This window comes from Choloepus didactylus, chromosome 21 (genome assembly GCF_015220235.1).
Source record: "Choloepus didactylus isolate mChoDid1 chromosome 21, mChoDid1.pri, whole genome shotgun sequence".
Taxonomy (NCBI): domain Eukaryota; kingdom Metazoa; phylum Chordata; class Mammalia; order Pilosa; family Megalonychidae; genus Choloepus; species Choloepus didactylus.
Window position 1 is genome coordinate 16,929,580 of NC_051327.1, and position 18,323 is coordinate 16,947,902.

The 18,323-nt window shown below is 48.3% G+C and overlaps 1 protein-coding gene across 1 annotated transcript in view; it reads right to left on the reverse strand.

Annotated features, from left to right (window-relative positions):
• The window catches only part of FKBP6 (FKBP prolyl isomerase family member 6 (inactive)), a 32,302-nt gene extending 13,979 nt beyond the window's left edge, over nucleotides 1-18,323 (reverse strand). The window contains exons 1-8 of the mRNA XM_037814721.1: nucleotides 18,267-18,323; nucleotides 18,047-18,164; nucleotides 17,570-17,659; nucleotides 16,617-16,819; nucleotides 15,369-15,488; nucleotides 4,874-5,068; nucleotides 4,663-4,772; nucleotides 3,858-3,950 (exon numbers count right to left, since the gene is read on the reverse strand). Of these exons, the coding sequence (XP_037670649.1) occupies nucleotides 3,860-3,950; nucleotides 4,663-4,772; nucleotides 4,874-5,068; nucleotides 15,369-15,488; nucleotides 16,617-16,819; nucleotides 17,570-17,659; nucleotides 18,047-18,164; nucleotides 18,267-18,323 (984 nt within the window). The 3' untranslated portion in view covers nucleotides 3,858-3,859. The remainder of the gene's footprint in view (nucleotides 1-3,857; nucleotides 3,951-4,662; nucleotides 4,773-4,873; nucleotides 5,069-15,368; nucleotides 15,489-16,616; nucleotides 16,820-17,569; nucleotides 17,660-18,046; nucleotides 18,165-18,266) is intronic.

An 18,323-nucleotide genomic window follows, 5' to 3' on the forward strand; every position in this document is an offset into this window, starting at 1 on the left:
CAGGGGCTGTCCCGGCAGCAGCTCTCCTGTCAGGGCGTCCCCTCTCACGGATTACTCTACCATTTAAAAGACTGTCTCGCTGTCCCCATTAGAACATGGCTTAACCGGAAGCGGTTACTGGGCTTCTCTCCATTTGCCCCCCACCACCCAGCACGGTGCCTGGAGACAGTCAGCTCGCCACCGCCAACCGCGGACAGAGTAAGTGACAAAGGCGGGCCCCACGGTGGCCGGGCTGGCAGGACACCGCCCCCCTCCCCAGGCCCACTGCTGTCCTTGGCAGTTCTGCCTGATGTTTGGGACATTCCGAACCAGCAGGCAACAAAACCTGTCTGTTCTTGAACCAGGTCTTTCCCACTCCCTCTCCAAAGTGCATGAGTTTTCTTTTTTTATAATGTTAAGTGCAGGACTTTGTATTTCATCTGTTCTAGCAGTGCTTTAAGGACGGGAGCTGCTATCTTCTGCCTTTAAAAGTCCGCAAGTGCCTGACTGTAAAGCGTTGGAGTTGAGGGTCCAGGAAGGTGGTCTAACCTCACCTGTCCCCCACTGAGGGGGCCCCCAGCTCTGCTTGGGAATTCACCAGCTCCCAAGATGAGCCCCCCACCCCCACCCCGGGGAAACAGAGTGGGAAAGCCTGACCCGGGAGCAGGTGCTTCCCCAAGGACCTTCTCCAAAAGCGTCAAAGGGGGGCACCTTTTTTGCATGGTTGAGCCCCGTGTAGGGAAAATTTGGTGTCACTTTTGGTAGGACATTTAATTAGTAAATCCATCATATCCAGCCAAATTCTGCTTTCCTGTCGTGTCTGCTTAATGGTCTTACCCTTTGGAAACCACAGAATAAATTTCACCTGTTATATGTCAACCATTGAAATAGTTGCAAATAGCTGTAATGGCTTTAATATCTTCACTATACACAAGAAAATTGTGGCCAAGGTCCCAGTCACTGGCCTGTTTTTGAGGCCTCGGATAAGAAGATAACTCATACTTTCAAGGAGACAACAAAAGGTCCAGAAGCGGAATTAAGAAAAACAGACGAAGACCACTCCGAGTGTTTCCAACCACGACCACCATCTGTTACTAGAGCTCCTTTCACTCCTGGTAAAATTGCTCCCACCCAGGAGGGGGCTGTGTCAAGTCTTAGACCAAGAGACAGTGAGGACACAGCCACCTACGTTGTTTTAATGCAGCGTCCACACACACAAACTGCTGCCTCCACACCCTGCAAACCACAGGAAAAGCAAGCTCAAAGCAGCTTGGGGTTGAAATATGAGCTTGGGGTTGGCCATCGGCCTCTGGGTCTTCTGATCTACCTGGGTCTAGACACCAACCTCCAATCTAGACTTTCAGATTCTCCTGTGAAAGCGTCCATCCCCACCCAGGGGTATGAGTTTGTGCCACACCCTCCGGACATCCAAACTAAGGAGAAAGACGATGTGGCAGAACCACGGACGTGGCTGTTCCACCCACTGTGCTCTCCCGGCCCCAGGAGCTGCAGAGATTCCTAAGTCACAAACCTGGCCAACGGCCCACTGCTTGTCACGGCCAGGTTGAAGTCATTCTCCACAGAGCAGTAGGCACCTCCAGAGCACAGTGCCCGTGAGGGAGGCCTCTCTGTTTATCTGCCCATCGTCTCCACTTCCCTGGATTTTGGAAACGGCAGCCCTCTTCTTGCTGGTTTCCTCCCCCAATTCCTACCATGTGGTGCTAAGATGGGGTGCCACTTGTGGGATGCCACTTGCCCTCTCCAGGCCATTTTTCAGACTGGAGTTATGGTTGGCACTGGAAGAGGAGGGTGGTGTGGGGTCTGAGCTCTCTCTCAAACAAAAAGGTCATGGTGACGAGAGCCTGGGCACTCCTTGTGGACTGAGAGAATGAATGAAGCAGAGGTGAGAGTGACCGAGTCCCTGGGGCCCGGGAACTGCGTGGTCTCTACCTGCCAAGAGCTGGCCATTCAGCTCCTCCTTGCATTCTGTGGACTAAGCCAGGATCCCTTCAGAAAACCTTTTTGGGCTGATGCCAGTTAAAGACAAGTTTCTGTCACTGGCAACGCCAAAGGTCCTGACGGCCAGGACAAGCGCCGGCCCGGAGGATCTGGTTTCAGATGGGGTTGCCCTTGCATTTTGGCTGTTTACATTCGATCCAACCACCAGTTACTCAGCACCCAACATGTGCCAGGCATGGTTCCAGGTGTACGAAATATGAGACAAAAAAGACATGGCCTCCGACCTGAAAAAAGAAAAACTCAGTCTACGGTAGTCAGGGGCTTAGAGGATGTGACTTAGAGAACACTCGTTCCACCAGAAATTCTCTAACATCTTAGAAAACAAGGACAAAATTTTCAATGGCCCCGGTTAGTCCAAACTCGACTGTCCAAAGACTCTAAAAAGCTGGATATTTTAAGTGACTAACCAGGCACAAGTACAACAGAAGAGAAAAAGGGGGGCAGGGAGAACATCAGAGAGACAAATGCTGAAATACGTTACCACCTCAACGGCAGTGGGAATATGACGAGGATGGCCATTCTGAAGGGAAACAGAGCAAATGCAATTGTTGCTGGTGATAAGACCAACAGTCAAGAGTCAGGAGCATGTGAGAAACCATCAGAAAATCATCAGGTTCCAAAAAGCTGCACTGACCGAGAAGGCTGGGTGGTGAGAGCACTGAAAGGAGACCTGCTGCCCACCTGGGGGTGGGGGCATGGGGGGTGGTCCCAAGACCCAGCTCTGGGGTGGACCCTGGGAGAGGTCCAGGACGTGCCAGCTCAGCCCTCCATTTCGCCCGGACACTATGAGTCCTACGGCCCGCGCCTCGGCTCCAAGGCCTGCAAATACTCCACTGTCCCCGGAAGAACCGAAGGCAAGAGTCCATATGGCCGGGTCAGGGGCAAAGGCCACGGTCACTCCGGAGGCCGGCTGGGGTGGTACCAACCGGGCCAAGAGCAGCGGTTCACAGAAGGCTTGCGGAAAAGGCTGTGATGAATGGGCCTTTTCACCGCTGTCCTCCTTCCAGCTGCCTTTGTGGAGATGTGGGCAGCGACAGGGGAGATTTATCACCAGGAGCCCAGCCCGGTCGGCAGCTGCTTGCTTGCTGGCCCTTGTTTAACTTCTCTCAAGAGAGCAGAGTTATCTACCCAGCTAAGCAGGTGTTTAGGGTAGGTGATTCTGTTTCCATTAATTTTCTTAATAGCAGATGGGAGGGTTTAGCTCACCTGCACAGGGGAACCATTGGTCCTGTGCCCGCTCAATCCCCAGGGGTCAGCTGTGTGTGTGTGGGGGAGGGGGTGGTGGTGAGAATCTGCTCCCCACAGCTTCGAACATCTTCACACCCCTAATTTTAAAGGTAAACAGTGTGAGCCCGTCACAGCCCACCCTACCCCGACATCTGGGTTTTTCTTCTTCAGGAGTGTGGGAGATGTGAAGTGAGGTGAGGGGGCTTTCAGGTTCCCAGGAGATACCAGACTAAGAAAAACATTCTCCTCCTCGCAAAGCCCAGCCTGGTCACCATGCTGGTGACTCTCCTCGCAGTGTCACAGTCTAAGCCACTGGGAGAGTGCGGTTAATAGAAGGCATGAAAAGGGTTGTTTGTTTTTTTTTTAAAAATATTGTAAGCTCAAGGCCTCCCAAGTGTATAAATTTAACGCCCAGCTCTGGGCAGATTTTCCGGCCATGACCTTCTGTCTGAGAAGGCACGTGCAGCTGACCCTGGTACTGTGTCTCCAGCTGCTTTCCCACCCCCCATCCCCAGCCGAAGATGGTCACTCACGGGGTGGGGGTTGGGGGGTGTGTGTGCGAGGAGAACATCTGCATCTCTCTACCGGACAAAATCCTGAAGCCTTTTATGCTGCCCCAGCTTCTTGGTTACCTTCAGTTTTCTCCCACTGCAGGGTCATTTTCCGAGCAAGCAAACATGCGGTGACACATTTCTTTCTCTTTATCCATGTAGTCCCTGTAGTAGCTGCGGAGAGGAATGTGCACAAGTTAAAGAAGGTCTGTGCACGCGAGAGGCGACAGCTGGGGGCTGGCATTCTCCACTCGGGTCCAGAAACACCGAAAATCCATCAGGCGTTCAAGGGAATTGGGAGGGGCAGGAGACGGGAGAGGCTCCCAAGGGCTGTTCTGGGGGCTTTGCTTTAGGACAGTGTTAAGAAAGCTTTAACCAGCAATCTGAATATTTAATGGTAAGAGAAGCAGAGAATCTTGTTAACACAGAACAAATACTAAAAAAAAAAAAGCAGTGGGTATATCACTAGGTAATGAAATGATGGGTGACTCCTATTTATATGTTAATATTTTCAAAGTTTTCTACAATGAAAATATAAATTCTTTATCAGAAAGCAGTTGTATTATAAAAAGACTGTCATGTAAAAATGAACCCACCCCTATGGCGTGGATCAGACCCGAAAAACCTCTTCCAGAGCAAACCTTTCTACAGTTACTCGAGAACCGTAGTTCTTAGCTGGTAGCAAGTAGGAAAGAGTATCTGAATAGCAGGACACTTTTAAAAAATTACACCACCCCACTTCTGTAGGGGTGCTTATTTATGGGGGGGTGGGTGGGCGGGACCAGGAAGGTAGAAACTGAACCCAACGTGTGTCACTCAGGGTGCACCAGCACTGCACCCCAATGCATGTCTCCTCTCGACTCATCCCTGCACACTGGGGCCTCACCTGGCCAGTTTCTTCAGCTCATTGTTGATGTCATGATTGAAGGGCTGCTCCTTCTGGGCTCGCACTAGAAAATCCCGGGCCTTCTGGTACTTGGTCATCAGGAAACAGGCCTGTCATGAAAGAATTTTTAAAAGCACACTTAGGAAAGGCGGCATTTTTGGCGGTGCCCGTGGGGCACTCCATGGCCACCTTCTCCTGCCCTCCCACTCACCTGTCCACACCTGAAGAGGGCCTTGGCGTTCCGGTGGTCGATGGTCAGAGCCTGCTCCCCGGTGCGCAGGGCCAGGGCAGGTCGCTCTAGCTTCAGGTACGTGAAGGACAGGTTAAGGAACACGGGGAGCTGGGCGGCCTCCACCAGGGGCTGCTCCTCGGGGGGTGCTGACCGCTGGTGGAGGAGCACCAAGGCCTGTGGAAAGGGAGGGCAGATGGCAGAGGGGAGGGCTCTCAGCTGGAGCAAGAACACCATCACCAAGTGGCCAAGGGCATGCCCAAAGTTCAAGGTCACCAGGTAAGTACTTGGAGGCCAAGCCGAGGCGCCCAACTTCAGAAACACGGGCCAAAAGTTATACCATCTTAGAAAGAAGGAAACACCTTGATGGAGTTGAGGAAATGAAGATGGATGTTACATAAGAGCCAGCATCCGTAGATGGTGAGATCCCGTAGAGAGCAGAAAACGGAGGGCGGGAAGCAGCAGAAGCATCCAGCATTCATTGAACACACTGCTAACTGGGTGCCCAGGTCCCAGGTGCTGTCCCAGGTACCGGGGACACAGCATCAAAGAGACAAGGAGCCGCCCCTCATGGAGCTCACCAACATCAAAGACCAAGAAACAGAACTGAACGTGGCAGGAGGCGACTGGTAGATGCGGGACGTGGCATAATTTACAAAGCCAAGCCCAGGAGGGCTGGAGTCTGGCAGAGCTATTTTTGAAACCCCCAGAGAGTGAAACAGTGGCCCCCAAGAACCAAATCCTAGCTCAGAGCCCCCAGGCTGGGCTTGCTGGGCCCCGTTCCCACATCCCCCGATGACACGGCCCAGGGGAAGGAAGACAGAGGATGTCACTCGGGAGCTCCAGGCTCCCACCAGGCCGAGGCATGAGGCGGGCTGCCTGGGGCCATCCCAAAGCCAGCACAATCATGGAGGTCTTAGGTGAAATAACATGTCAGTCGGTTGGTTCTTTGCTCAAACGTCACCCTACTGAGGCTGACCCTGGCCACCTCGGCCAGGTAAACAGAGATGCTCCCAGCTTTTGCACCTGTCCTCCTCCTTCTTTTTAATACCTTACTTCTCACCCTGTAATTTAACATAATCGACCTTCATCTCTATCTACTGTTTGTCTCTCCGTGGCCCACACTAGAATGTGAGCTCCATGATGGCAAGAGTCTTCGTTGTGTTCCCTGAAATATCCCAACCCCCAGAATACACAATGGGGGTTTCAGTGTTTACTGTCACATGAATACTTTGTTCAGCCCCTTTCTGAGTCGAATTGTGTTTTCTGCTACACCTGAAGTACCCTAAGTTGATTTCCTGCTGTAGGAAGCGGGAACTACTTCTTTTTCTTTTGGTCAGAAATTTCTTTCACTAAAAATCTCAAGAGAGTTCTCTCCAGCTCAGCTCTCCATGTGGCAAATGAGGCTGTGCTCCCCTATTTGAGCCCACACAGCTTCTCAAGATCCGGCGTCCCCACTTCTTCACATCAGCCACTGCATACACAGGAAGCTCTCACCAGCAGCTCCCCAGTTCCCATGAGCCTGCCCCGCTGTACCCACCACGGTAGCCCTGGCGTTTCTGAGAGAGACGTGTAACTGTCTTTTTATGTAGTTCAGAGAAACCCAGCATTCTCCCTTGGAGGAGACAGCCAGCAGGCCTCATGCATCTTCCCATCACCCCCGTCCCCTCCCACCAGTGACAAGACGCCTCGGACGGAGAAGGCCTTCCCTTAATTTATCCAGAACAGACAGAGTAAGAACAGGAGGGAAGCCTACAAACACAAGCCGCCTAAGCTGCCCGGCTGCGTGGGAGCTCCCCGTCTCTCGGGGCCAACCCCTGCCCACCCCAGCTAGACAGGCTCCCACGACCCTGGCTCGGCCCGCGGGTGTGGGGAACTTGTTTCTCCTTTCCGACGCCACGGCAAGGTGTTCACAGGTGAGCCTCTCTTCTGGTCAACAGCCGCTGGAGAAGCTTATGGGCTCACAGTGACGTGAGTTTTTCTTTCAGGGCCCTTCGGCCTAATAATTTAAAAAATAGCTAAAGGCAGAAGACAAGGCTGCCTGACGTGATCAGGGAGGCCCGGAGAGGGGGTTGGCCCAAGGTCAGACGAAGGGACCGGGTCCTGGCCGGGTCACCAACCAGTCAGCGATGCTGAGGCCACTGGCGTAGGGTGGGGGACATGTCGAGCGAGACCCTCAGCCGCCCCCACGACACCATCTCATCCCCCAGCGATATTTGCAGGGGTTCAGAATGGCCAACGGCAGCGTTTGTAGCCTCTGAAGTCCCAGGATATGGTGGTTTTCAATGCTCCTTCCTTCAGAGGGGGAGTCCTGCCTCTCACTGCGGGATGGGGTTGGTGACTGTGCCCCTTGCGGACAGAATGAGGTGAGAGTGGCGCCATGTGCCCTCCATGGCCAGGACCCAGAAGGCTGCAGCCTCCTCGCACCCGGCTCTTCTCCCTCGTGCATCGTATCCGCTGGGGGACGGCAGCCACCACGCAGGGAGAACAGTCAAGAGCCCCATGGAGAGGCCAACAGCCAGCACCTGCCTGCAAGCGCCGGGGAAATGCCAGCAGAATTCCATGCCAGCACTGCCCAGCCAAACCGTGCCCGGGTTTCTGACCCAGAGAAACCCCGAGGGACAATAAATGATTACTGTCATCATTAGCTCTATGTTTAGGAGCGATGCGTTATGTGCCATTAGATAACAAAGACAGGTGTGGCTGCGACACCCAAATGTCCTAGTTCTGCATTGAGAGATCTTACACACCTCTTCTGGGGTGTCTCCAAACTCAGTATTTCTCAAAATGGGTGCTTGGGTGATGGATGAGTGTTCTCAATGGACAGTGGTGACAGTGGCACAAAACTGTGCACGTGAGTGACAGCACAGAACTGTGGGCTTGGCAGTGGTCGAGGTGCAGAAGATTATGTTGTGTGTATGTTCCCACAATTAAAAAAAGACAGAGAGACACAAGAGAGACAGTGACAATTAAATGCAATGCAAGATCCTGGGCTTCAACTAATAATGGAGGAGGAAATGCCCAAAAGGACATTTGAAAAAATTGGAATATACACTATGTTAAGTTTCTTGAACTTTTAATGATAGTTAATGTGTAACATAAGTGAATGCCCTTGTTCTTAAGAAATATACATGGAAGCATTAAGTTTTCAAGGAGCATGATGTATGAATCTACTCTCATCTGTTTAGAAAATAAAGAAAAAGAGAATGAAAGAGAAAGAAAAGAGAGAGGAAAAAGTAAAAGAAAAGAATGAACAAATGAGGCAAAAATGTTAAAAGATGGTAAATCTGGGGGTATTTTGGAGTTCACTATGTTAATTTTGTATTATTTTTGCAACTTTCATGTACATTTTCTTACGTGAAAATAATTTTTGAAATTACTTCAAAATTAAAACTTAAAAAAAGAAACAAAAACCACCTCAGCGTTTCCACAGGTGAAGTCCTTTCTCCGTCCTCCAGGATTTCCCACTTCTCTCACTGCACCGTCAGTGGCCGGCTGGCTCCACTTGACACTCCTGTCTCCCTTGGCCAGCCGTCTGTCCCCCGTCTTCCAGTCAGCAGCCCCTCAGCCGCCCCACCCCTCGCTCAGGCTCTTGAACTGCTTGCTCAGTGGCTCCCCATTTCCGTCCTTCTCCTTTCCCCCTGCCCTGCGCTGCCAGTCACTTCTCAGACCACCCCTGAGCCTCACCTCCCTGTGTCCCGCCCCTGGCTGCGCCTGCCCTGCAGCCCTCCTTCGCTTCGCATCTGCACGTCTCACCACCAGGCCCCTGCGCCCACCCCTTCTTCCCCCTCGAATGTTACCCCTCCCCACCGATCTTACCCTTCTTACCAGTCCCAGCTCAAATGCTGCTTGTCCCACAAGGCCTTCCCTCGTCCTCCCAGTCAGAGGCAGCCTGCCCGTTCCCTGACGCCCAGCAGCGCCTTGTCCACCTGGCCCCGCCGGGGACGTGGTGCTCTGGATGGACGTAGATCTGACGCCCTCTACCCGCCCTTAGTGGTACAACTTGCTAACGTACAAATGGCACAGAATGGGAAGACCGAGGGGCATCAGAATTCAGGCTGCAGCCATACCAGCTGTGGGGCCTCCTCCAAGTTTCTTAACCACCCTGACCCTCGGTTTCCTCATCTGTTAAATGGAGATTGTACTAAAGCCACCAGGAAGATTAGACAATGTGTGTACATTTTCAAAGAGTCAGACATTTCACTCCTAAATAACTACTAGGATATTATTATGGACTTTTCAAGTTAAGATCTATACAGCTTAGTAAGTTACTTCCAGAACACATAAAACCATAGTGAGAGCCCAAGAATTAGCAGAATAAAGTTTTCAAAATCTTTTTGCTCCATTTTTTGCTTTCCTGAAGCTCAACTCTTGGATTACTGTATTGGAACTTAGTAAAAGCATGTAGATCCCTGTATTAGTTCAATTTAAAAAGACAAAAACATAAATGCCTGTCTCCTGCCATTGAATAGCCTACAATTCACCTGAAAAAAAAAAATCACATACACACCACTATTAGAGTTACAAATCCTTGGTCATATGTTGCTTTAGAAGTTTGACAAGCATTAAAAAGTGATGAAGAGAAGAAATGGACAAATTCCTAGAAAGACACCAGCTATGAAAACTGACACAAGAATAGGTAAACCAGATATATCTATAACAAGAGATTGAATTACTTATCAAAAAAGTTCCCACAAATAAAAGCCCAGAACCAGATGATTCAATGTGGAATTCTACCAAATGTTTAAAGAAAAATTAATGTTAGGACTTCAAACTTCTCTCAAAAATACAAAAGGAGGAAACACTTTCTAATGCATTCTACAAGGTCAGTATTATCCTGATACCAAAACCAAACACATCACAAGAAAACTACAGGTCAATATCCCTTAAGAAAATAAGAGCAAGCACCCCTAACAAAATACTATCAAATCAAATCCAGCAACATATAAAAAGAATTATACAGCATGATCAAGAGAGATTTATCCCAAGAGTGCAAGGTTGGTTTAACATCTGAAAATCAATTAGTAAAATAACCATATCAATAGAATAAAACACAAACCACAAGATCATTTCAAAAGACACAGAGAGAGCATTTGACAAAATTCAAAGTCTGTGATAAAAACACAGTAGGAATAGAAGGGAACTTCCTCAACCTGATAAATGCTATCTATGAAAAACCACATACTTAATGGTGAAGGATTGAAAGCTTTCCCTCTAAGACCAGGAAATAGACAAGAATCCCTGCTTTCACCATCTCTCAACATTGTACTGGGTTTAAGCAGGAAAAAAATTAGCAGGAATCCAAATTAGAAAAGAAGAAGCTAAACTATATCTGCAGATGATTATATGTAAGATAATCTTATATACAGTGTGCCAGTTTGGATGTAAACAAAATCCATATTCTTTAATGCAATCTTGTGGGGAGCAGACGTATTATGTTGGTTAGGTTGGAACCTACTGATTGATTGTTTCCATGGAGAGGTGACTCAATCAACTGTGGACAAGACCTTTGATTGGATAATTTCCATGGAGGTGTTACCCCACCTATTCAGGGTGGGTGTGAATTGAATCACTGGAGTACTTTAAAAAGAGCCACACAGTCTCAGACGCAGAGCAACTGAGAGTGACATCTTGAAGAGCAGTTGCATCTAAGAGAGGACAAAACACCCCAAAAGCAACTGAATGACATTTTGAAGAGGAGCTACAGCAAAGAGGGACACTTTGAAGAAGTGCACAGGAACTGAGAGAGAAGCTGGAACACAACCTGGGATCAGCAGACGCCAGCCACGTGCCTTCCCAGCTAACAGACGTTTTCCGGACACCACTGGCCTTCCTTCGGTGAAGGTATACTTGTTGACGTCATAGCTTGGATACTTTTATGGCCTTAAGACTGTAACTTTGTAACCAAATAAACCCTCTTTATAAAAACCAATCCATGACTGGTATTTTGCTTAATGGCAGCATTAACAAACCAGAACATATAGGAACCCAAAGAATACAAAACACACACACACACATACACACACACACACAAATGAATCGAGCTAAAAAATGAGTTCAACAGGGTTGCAGTATACAAGGTCAATATACAAAAGTCAGTTGTATTTCTATAGGCTACCAATGAACAACCCAAAAATTAAATTGAGAGAACTCCACTCATGATAGGATCAAAAAGAAGGAATACTTAGGAATAAACTTAGCCAAGGAAGTGCAACAAGACTTGTAGACGGAAAACTACAAAACATCGTTGAAATAAATTAAAGAAGACCTAAATAAGTGGAAGGACGTCCGTATTCATAGATCAGAAGACTTTCTACTGTTAGAATAATGATATGCCCCAAATTAACCTACAAATTCAAAGCAATCCTTATCAAAATTCCAACAGCCGTTATCACAGAAATGGACAAGCTGATCTTAAAATTCAAATGGAAATGCAAGGGGCCCAGGATAGCCCAAACAATCTTTAAAAAGACGAACAAAGTTAGAGGACTTGCACTTCCTGATTTCAAAACTTACTACAAAGCCACAGTGACTGTGACAGTGATCCTTGGAAGAGAACTCAGAGTCCAGGTTGAGAGTTAAGAAATAAGCCCACAGATCTACGGCCAACTGATTTTCAAGAAAAATAAAACTAAAACCTCAACTTCCATATTGAGAAATCAATAATGTTAAAAGAGCGACAAAAGCATGTTATTTAGAAATGCAGAATACAAAAATAAAATAGCAGATATAATTTAAAAATGACTGCCTCCTCTTGCTACTTGGGATATATGCAGAAGAACATTCGCCCACTGATGTCCATGATGGCATTATTCACAATTGCCAAAAGATGGAAGAAACTCAAGTGTCCATCAACTGATGAATGGAAAAACAAAATGTGGTATAGACATACGATGGAATATTATTCAGCAGTAAGAAGGAAAAAAGTCCTGAAGCACGCGACAACATGGACGAAACCTGAGGACATTATGTTAAGTGAAATAAGTCAGACCCAAAAGGACAAATATTGTATGATCTCACTGATATGAACTAACTATAATATGTAAACTCATAGACATAAAATATAGAATATACGTTATGAGGATATAGAATGAGGCTAAAGAATGGGGAACAGTTGCTTAATATGTGCAGAATGTTTAACTAGGTTGAACTTAAATGTCTGGAAATAGACAGAGGTGACGGTAGCAAGTTTTTGTGAGAATAATCAACAGTGCTGAATGGTGTGTGAATGTGGCGGAAAGCGGAAGCTTAGAGTCATATATGTCACCAGAAGGAAAGTTGGAGGTTAAAACATGGGAATGTATAACACAGTGAATCTTGTGGTGGACAATGTGATTAACTGTACAAATATTAAAAAGGTCTTCCATAAACTAGAGCAGATGTACTACACTATTACCAAAGAGTTAAGAGGGGTATATGGGGGGAAATGTACCTATTGCAAACTATGGACTACAGTTAACAGTAATATTTTAATCCTCTTTCATCAACAGTAACAAACGTACCACACCAATACTGGGGGTTGATAATGGGGGGATGTGAGAATGAGATTAAGTTTAGCTTTCACACAGGACAGGTGTGCCTAGCAGGGTGGGGCAGTTAAGGAATTGGCAGAAGGTTAAAAAAACAAACTGTAATCCACAGTCAGTCCCCCTGCTTATCCGCCCACTATCCACAGTCAGTCCCCCTGCTTATCTGCCCACTATCTACTATCCTTGCAGGGTGGAGCCTTGGAATAGAGGTTCTCAAAATAGCCTCATAACTTGTTACCAAACTAGCCCCCACTGGCTCTAAAGAGGCCTGGGCATAACCATTATAGTCAGGGGTGGGGATTTGTTCCAACCCTTCCTAATGTTGCAAATTTGTGCGGAAACGAATTTCAAATGTTTCAAATTTGGGCAGGCTGCATGTTTCAAATTTGGGTGGGCTAGTTAGGCTTGTCCAATAGAATGTAACCTCTGGAGTATCCAGCCACTGGAGAAACAGGGGAGGAACTTGCGGTTAGGTTTAGGGAATAAATACCGCTAAATCTATTGTTCTGCGCGCCAACCCCCACACTTTGGTTGGGCCTCTGTTCTTGCAAGACCGTGAATAAATTCGTTTCTTCTCCACAATCGGGTGAGCGTTTATTCCTTTTTAGGAATAGTGCTTGTTTCTCACAGAGGATAAAGGATATGGGAGGTCCTGGGCTTTCTTCTTTATTTTTATTTCTTTTCTGGAGTAATGATAATGTTCTAAATTTGATCGTGGGGATGTATGTACAACTACGTGACGTGATGACACTGTGAACCACTGGTTGTATACTTCAGATGATAATGTATGATGCGTGAATATATCTCAGTAAAATTGCATTAAAAAAGAAGAAAAGCTTAAAAAAAAAAGACTGCCTTGGGGACCAGACCTAGGAAACAGGACTAGGAGATAGAAGGAGGGAAGTGATCTGGGCTTTTTTTGGGTCCAATAAGCAGACTATCTCCCAAGAAGCTTTACAAAGCAGTTTACCTACCACAGAAACCTGGTTTTGTCAGCACCCCCAAAGAACACCTGGGAGCTGTCACTCCCCTTTTCTCATATAAACCAAATGAGAGTGAGAGTTGCCTACTCAGTATCAATTACCCCTTCTCCTGTCCTAACAGAGCCCCCATTTATTTCAAGGCAGCAGCGTACTAATTAAAAATTGCATTTCCCACCTTCTCAGACACCTAAGGCTGTCCACATGACAGCCCTCACTGGGTGGAACCTTCTGGAAAGCTCCTAACAAATCCCACCAACAACCTTTTTCTCCTTCCCCTTCTTCCTGCCATGACCGCGTGATGCTGCAGACCGAGCCGCCATCCTGGTGGGGTGGGGGTGGGGGGACAACAAGGACACACACAAGGGTGACTGAGAAGAAGGACAAGAAGGAACCTGGACCCTCAGGGCTTCATGGAACTGCTAACGCTAACCCAGCCTTGGATCTGCCTTCCTGCAGACTTCTCCTTATGTGAGAACAACTAAATCTCTCATCTATTTAAGGTGCTCCTTTCCAGGTTTCTGTCACTTGCAGCTCAAGGTAGAGCCCTTCTGCCCTGTTTGCCTCTAGAACCAAGAGCACAGAGTCTGGCAGCCAGAAAGTGCACATACAATATTTGGCTGAATGAACAGATTGCCAAGGAAACAGAAAATTCCTGTCGCATAACTTAAACAAGAAGCCGCGTCACAATCGGAAGCTTGGAGAGAATGGAGTCAGACCTCAGAGAGGTTGATGAATCTCCATTGTCAGAGAAACAGGGAATGAAGATGGCAAATGGGTAGAGAAAATCAGTTAGTTGGAGAGGACTTTGTACTGGGATGGGAATTTTGAAAAGCTTTCCACTGAAGTATACAGTCATGCAAGTAAGCACAAAAATAAGTGCACATGCCAAGCCCTCTGTCTTGGGACTTGCCCTTATGAAGCTTGTGACTGCAAAGAAGAGGCTAAACCTACTTATAACTGTGCCTAAGAGTCTCCCTGAGTGGCCTCTTTGTTGCTCAGATGTGCCCCCCCCCCCCTCTAACTGAGCCACCTCGGCAGGTGAACTCCCTGCCTTCCCCACTATGTGGGGCCTCTCTCCCAGGGGTGTAAATCTCCCTGGCAACACAGGATATGACTCCCAGGGATGAGCCTGGACCGGCATCATGGGATTGAGAACATCTTCTTGACCGAAAAGGGGGATGCAAAATGAAACGAAATAAAGTTTCAGTGGCTAAGAGATTTCAAATGGAGTCGAGAGGTCACTCTGGTGGACATTCTTATACACTATATAGATAACCCTTTTTAGGTATTAACATATTGGAATAGCTAGAAGTAAATATCTGAAACTACCAAACTCCAATCCAGTAGCCTTTATTCTTGAAGACAATTGTATAACAATGTAGCTTACAAGGGGTGACAGTGTGATTGTGAAAACCTTGTGGATCGCACTCCCTTTATCCAGTGTATGGATGGATGAGTAGAAAAATGGGGACAAAAAGTAAATGAAAAATAGGGTGGGATGGGGGGATGACTTCGGTGTTCTTTTTTACTTTTATTTTTTATTCTTATTCTTTCTAGGTGTAAGGAAAATGTTCAAAAATAGATTGGGGTGATGAATGCACAACTATATGATGGTACCATGAACAGCTGATTGTACACCATGGATGACTGCATGGTATGTGAATATATCTCAGTAAAACTGAATTTAATGGAAAAAAAAATAAGTGCACATCTCAATGAATCTCCACAACCTGAACACACCCATGTAAGCAGCAACGTAATAGAAACACAGAGCATAACCTGGCTCCCCAGAACCCCGCGTGTCCCCTTCTCCCAGTTGAGATCCCTCTGGTCTGAGGAATTTTTAAGTGAAAGTTTTCTTAACGGCTGCCCAGGGAGAATAGGGAAAGAGACACGGTCCATGCTTTTTGAGAAAGAACGCTAACAGAGGTCTAAACTTATATTTAATTTCTAAAGCATCCTTACCCGTGTATATCTCACTTTGGCATCATAGAAACGATTCTGGCGGAAAAGGTAGTTACCAAACTCTCGTTCAGTGGCTGCCATTTTAAGGACCTTCTCAAGTGGAAACTGGGCTTGCTGCTCCTGAGGACCAAAAACAAGGGCACTCAGCAGGAACACCGAACCCCACCATGGGAGCGTTACTACGGCTCTAGGAACTTCTATTTACTGCCTCCTGTGAGCGAAGCAAGGTGCCTTTGCAGAGTCGTCTCTGCGGCTCCAACAGAAGCCGTGGCAGACTCATGCCAGCACGTTCCCATGTCACAGACAGAGCTGGAAGGCGCCGGCCTCTTCGGTCCTCCCCAAGCCACTCCCTAAAGAAGCAGTTTCCCATGGAACTGAAAACCGATGGAATTGGCCAGCACAGAAACCGGGGCTCACAAACAATCCTTTACCCACGGGCACTTGACAGGTCTCAGTCTGCCCTGCTGGTCTTTACGGCCATGCTGCTCTGTCTTGGCCATGCGTCACCATCACCCGGAGAGTCTCATCTCTGCAAAGATGTCCTGGTCCCATCCCTGGAGATGCCAGTTTAGTACCCCAGAGGTGAGCCCCAGGCATCTGCAAGGACCTCTTCTGGAAGGAAAAATCCCTCTCTTAGGGTACTTAAGGTTTAACTGAGGATGCACCTTACACAGATGTAAAACCTGGGACGGACATCTAAGGCTGCTTATAAAGTCAGTGTGAGACAGCACAAAGACGACAGGGCACGTGTCTGCTGGGGAGATCACAAGCCCTAGCTCTATGGGATGGGCAGTGGCCATATGGCCATTTGCCTGGGATCGTTCTGGTGGACACCTAAGGTCCTGGTGTCTCATCCAATTAACAGCCCCTTCACTCCCAAGTGCCCTGGGTTGGATGATAAATTATATGGTCACCCTTGTCATGGGCTGCCAGTGCTTGACTTACTGGGTGACAAACTTAATGCTGGGAAGTAGATAACTACCGTTTGCAGGGAGAACCAGGCAAAGGATGATGGAGAGGTCGGTTCAAACCATGGGTCAATGACAACCACACACACACACACACACACACACAAACACACACACACACTCACCTCGGTCCAGTACATTTACTTTCCCACACTAGGAAATGCAGGCCCTCTATCCCTGCAGGGCCACTGGGGCAGGGGAGGCTACCCAGCAGAATGACCAAAACCACAAACCCACCCCTCTCTGCAGCAAGCGCTGACACCTGCTCTCTGGAACTTACAGCCGTGAGGGCACAAAACTTGTCCGACTCGGCAGAGTCCAGGAAGTCAAGGAGCTCGATTTCGAACAGGACGGTGGTGTTTGGGGGGATCAAAGGGGGGCAACCCAGTGTCCCATAGGCGTAGGTCGGCTTGAACAGAAACCTGGCCAGCTCTCCTCTCCGCATGCTCAGGAGGCCCAGCTCCATGCCCCAGAGTGTGATATCTGGAGGAAGGCACCGAGAAGGTGGTGAAAGCTTGCCTGGACTTCTCCCCACCTCAACGCCAAACCTTTCTGTATGATATTCCAAGCCGACTGCATGATGGTCCCACCCCACTTTTCAGTGTTGTTTCTTCCCACTCCCACCGCCACCCCCAAACTCTAGCTTCGCCAGGCTCTGCAGCTCTGTCCCTGTTGTTCTTTCTTTCTACCACGTCTTTCTCCTCACCCCATCCCCAGCTTCTACTCTGGCTGAGATCTTGTACAAACTTCAGGGCTCATTTCAAATGCCCCCTCTTCCGGGAAGCCTTCCTGGATCCCCCCAGCTGGAATCAATTGTGCCCTCCTTAAGCACTCCCTTCCATCCCTGGCCCTCATCGGATTCTCCCAGGTTAGCTGGCTGAATACACAGCAGTCTCCCCACACTGAAGGAAACTAATCCCCTGGGTACCTCCTCCCTTGCCACCTCCTTGTGTGGGAAACACTCAATATGTGTTTACTTAGTAAATGAACAAAGAAAAATGGCCAATGGGGAAGTCAGGAGGCAGCAAAGAAAATGCCAGGTAGGCCATCTCCTGAACCTCTTGGGCTCCAGGGGCGATGTCGGAGAGAGCATGGCTGGCTCAGCAAAACCCCCAGCCTCAGAAAAACCAACGCAAAGGATCGGTGCTTTGGCGACTTTTCCCATCCTAAGACATTCTCCCTCATCTCTTCCCCAAGCCGTCCCTTCTCCGCCAGCTCCCAACCTGAACTCACCCTCTCCGAGTTTCATTAGCCGAGGTGTTTTCCTAAAGCAGTTGGAGTCAAAGGGCTTGTCGGTGTTCTCCAGGTATCCAGAATATTTCACTAAGATGGAGGAAATGGAGCCAAGAGACACGTCTCATATCAGAGCTCAACTGTCCCTCCAAAACGACCTGATCAAATGAGCTTCAACCACCCCACACACTGAGTTACAGTAACGAATCTTTTTTCAACGTTTGTGGGTTCACTGTTGTTAGTGGCATTGTGCAAAGTGGAGATGGGCTCCCTCAATCTTTTCTTAAAAATCCGAATTCAAAGTATCCTCTGCCCTATAAAATATTACCTATTTTTTTGAAAATGCAACCTTCCCGTCCCCAAAGAGAAGTGCAGTTGAAGGGTTTGCTGCCACTGGGACGGGATGGGGCTGTCACATTTCGGCTGACTGCTCGGCCAGCTCCACGAGGACAAATGCCAGGCAGGCTGCAGCCTTACCTAACACCGACGCATCCGGGGCCACCAGCTCTCCAGCTCCTTCTCGGATGACATCCTTCAACACGCCCCGGTCCCCGGAAATGTCCAGCATCCTTTGACTTAACCTCTCGTACGGAGACTTGAGAATAAAACACAAAACCGCAGACACTCCGAGGCCGCCCCTACTCCCACCACCCCGTCACCCCCCGAACCCAGAAACGGGGTCCTCGGCCTCCCTCACCTGACCGGGGGCGTCATCTCCTTCTAGGACTCCCCGGTTTCGGGCGCTGCCCCCCAT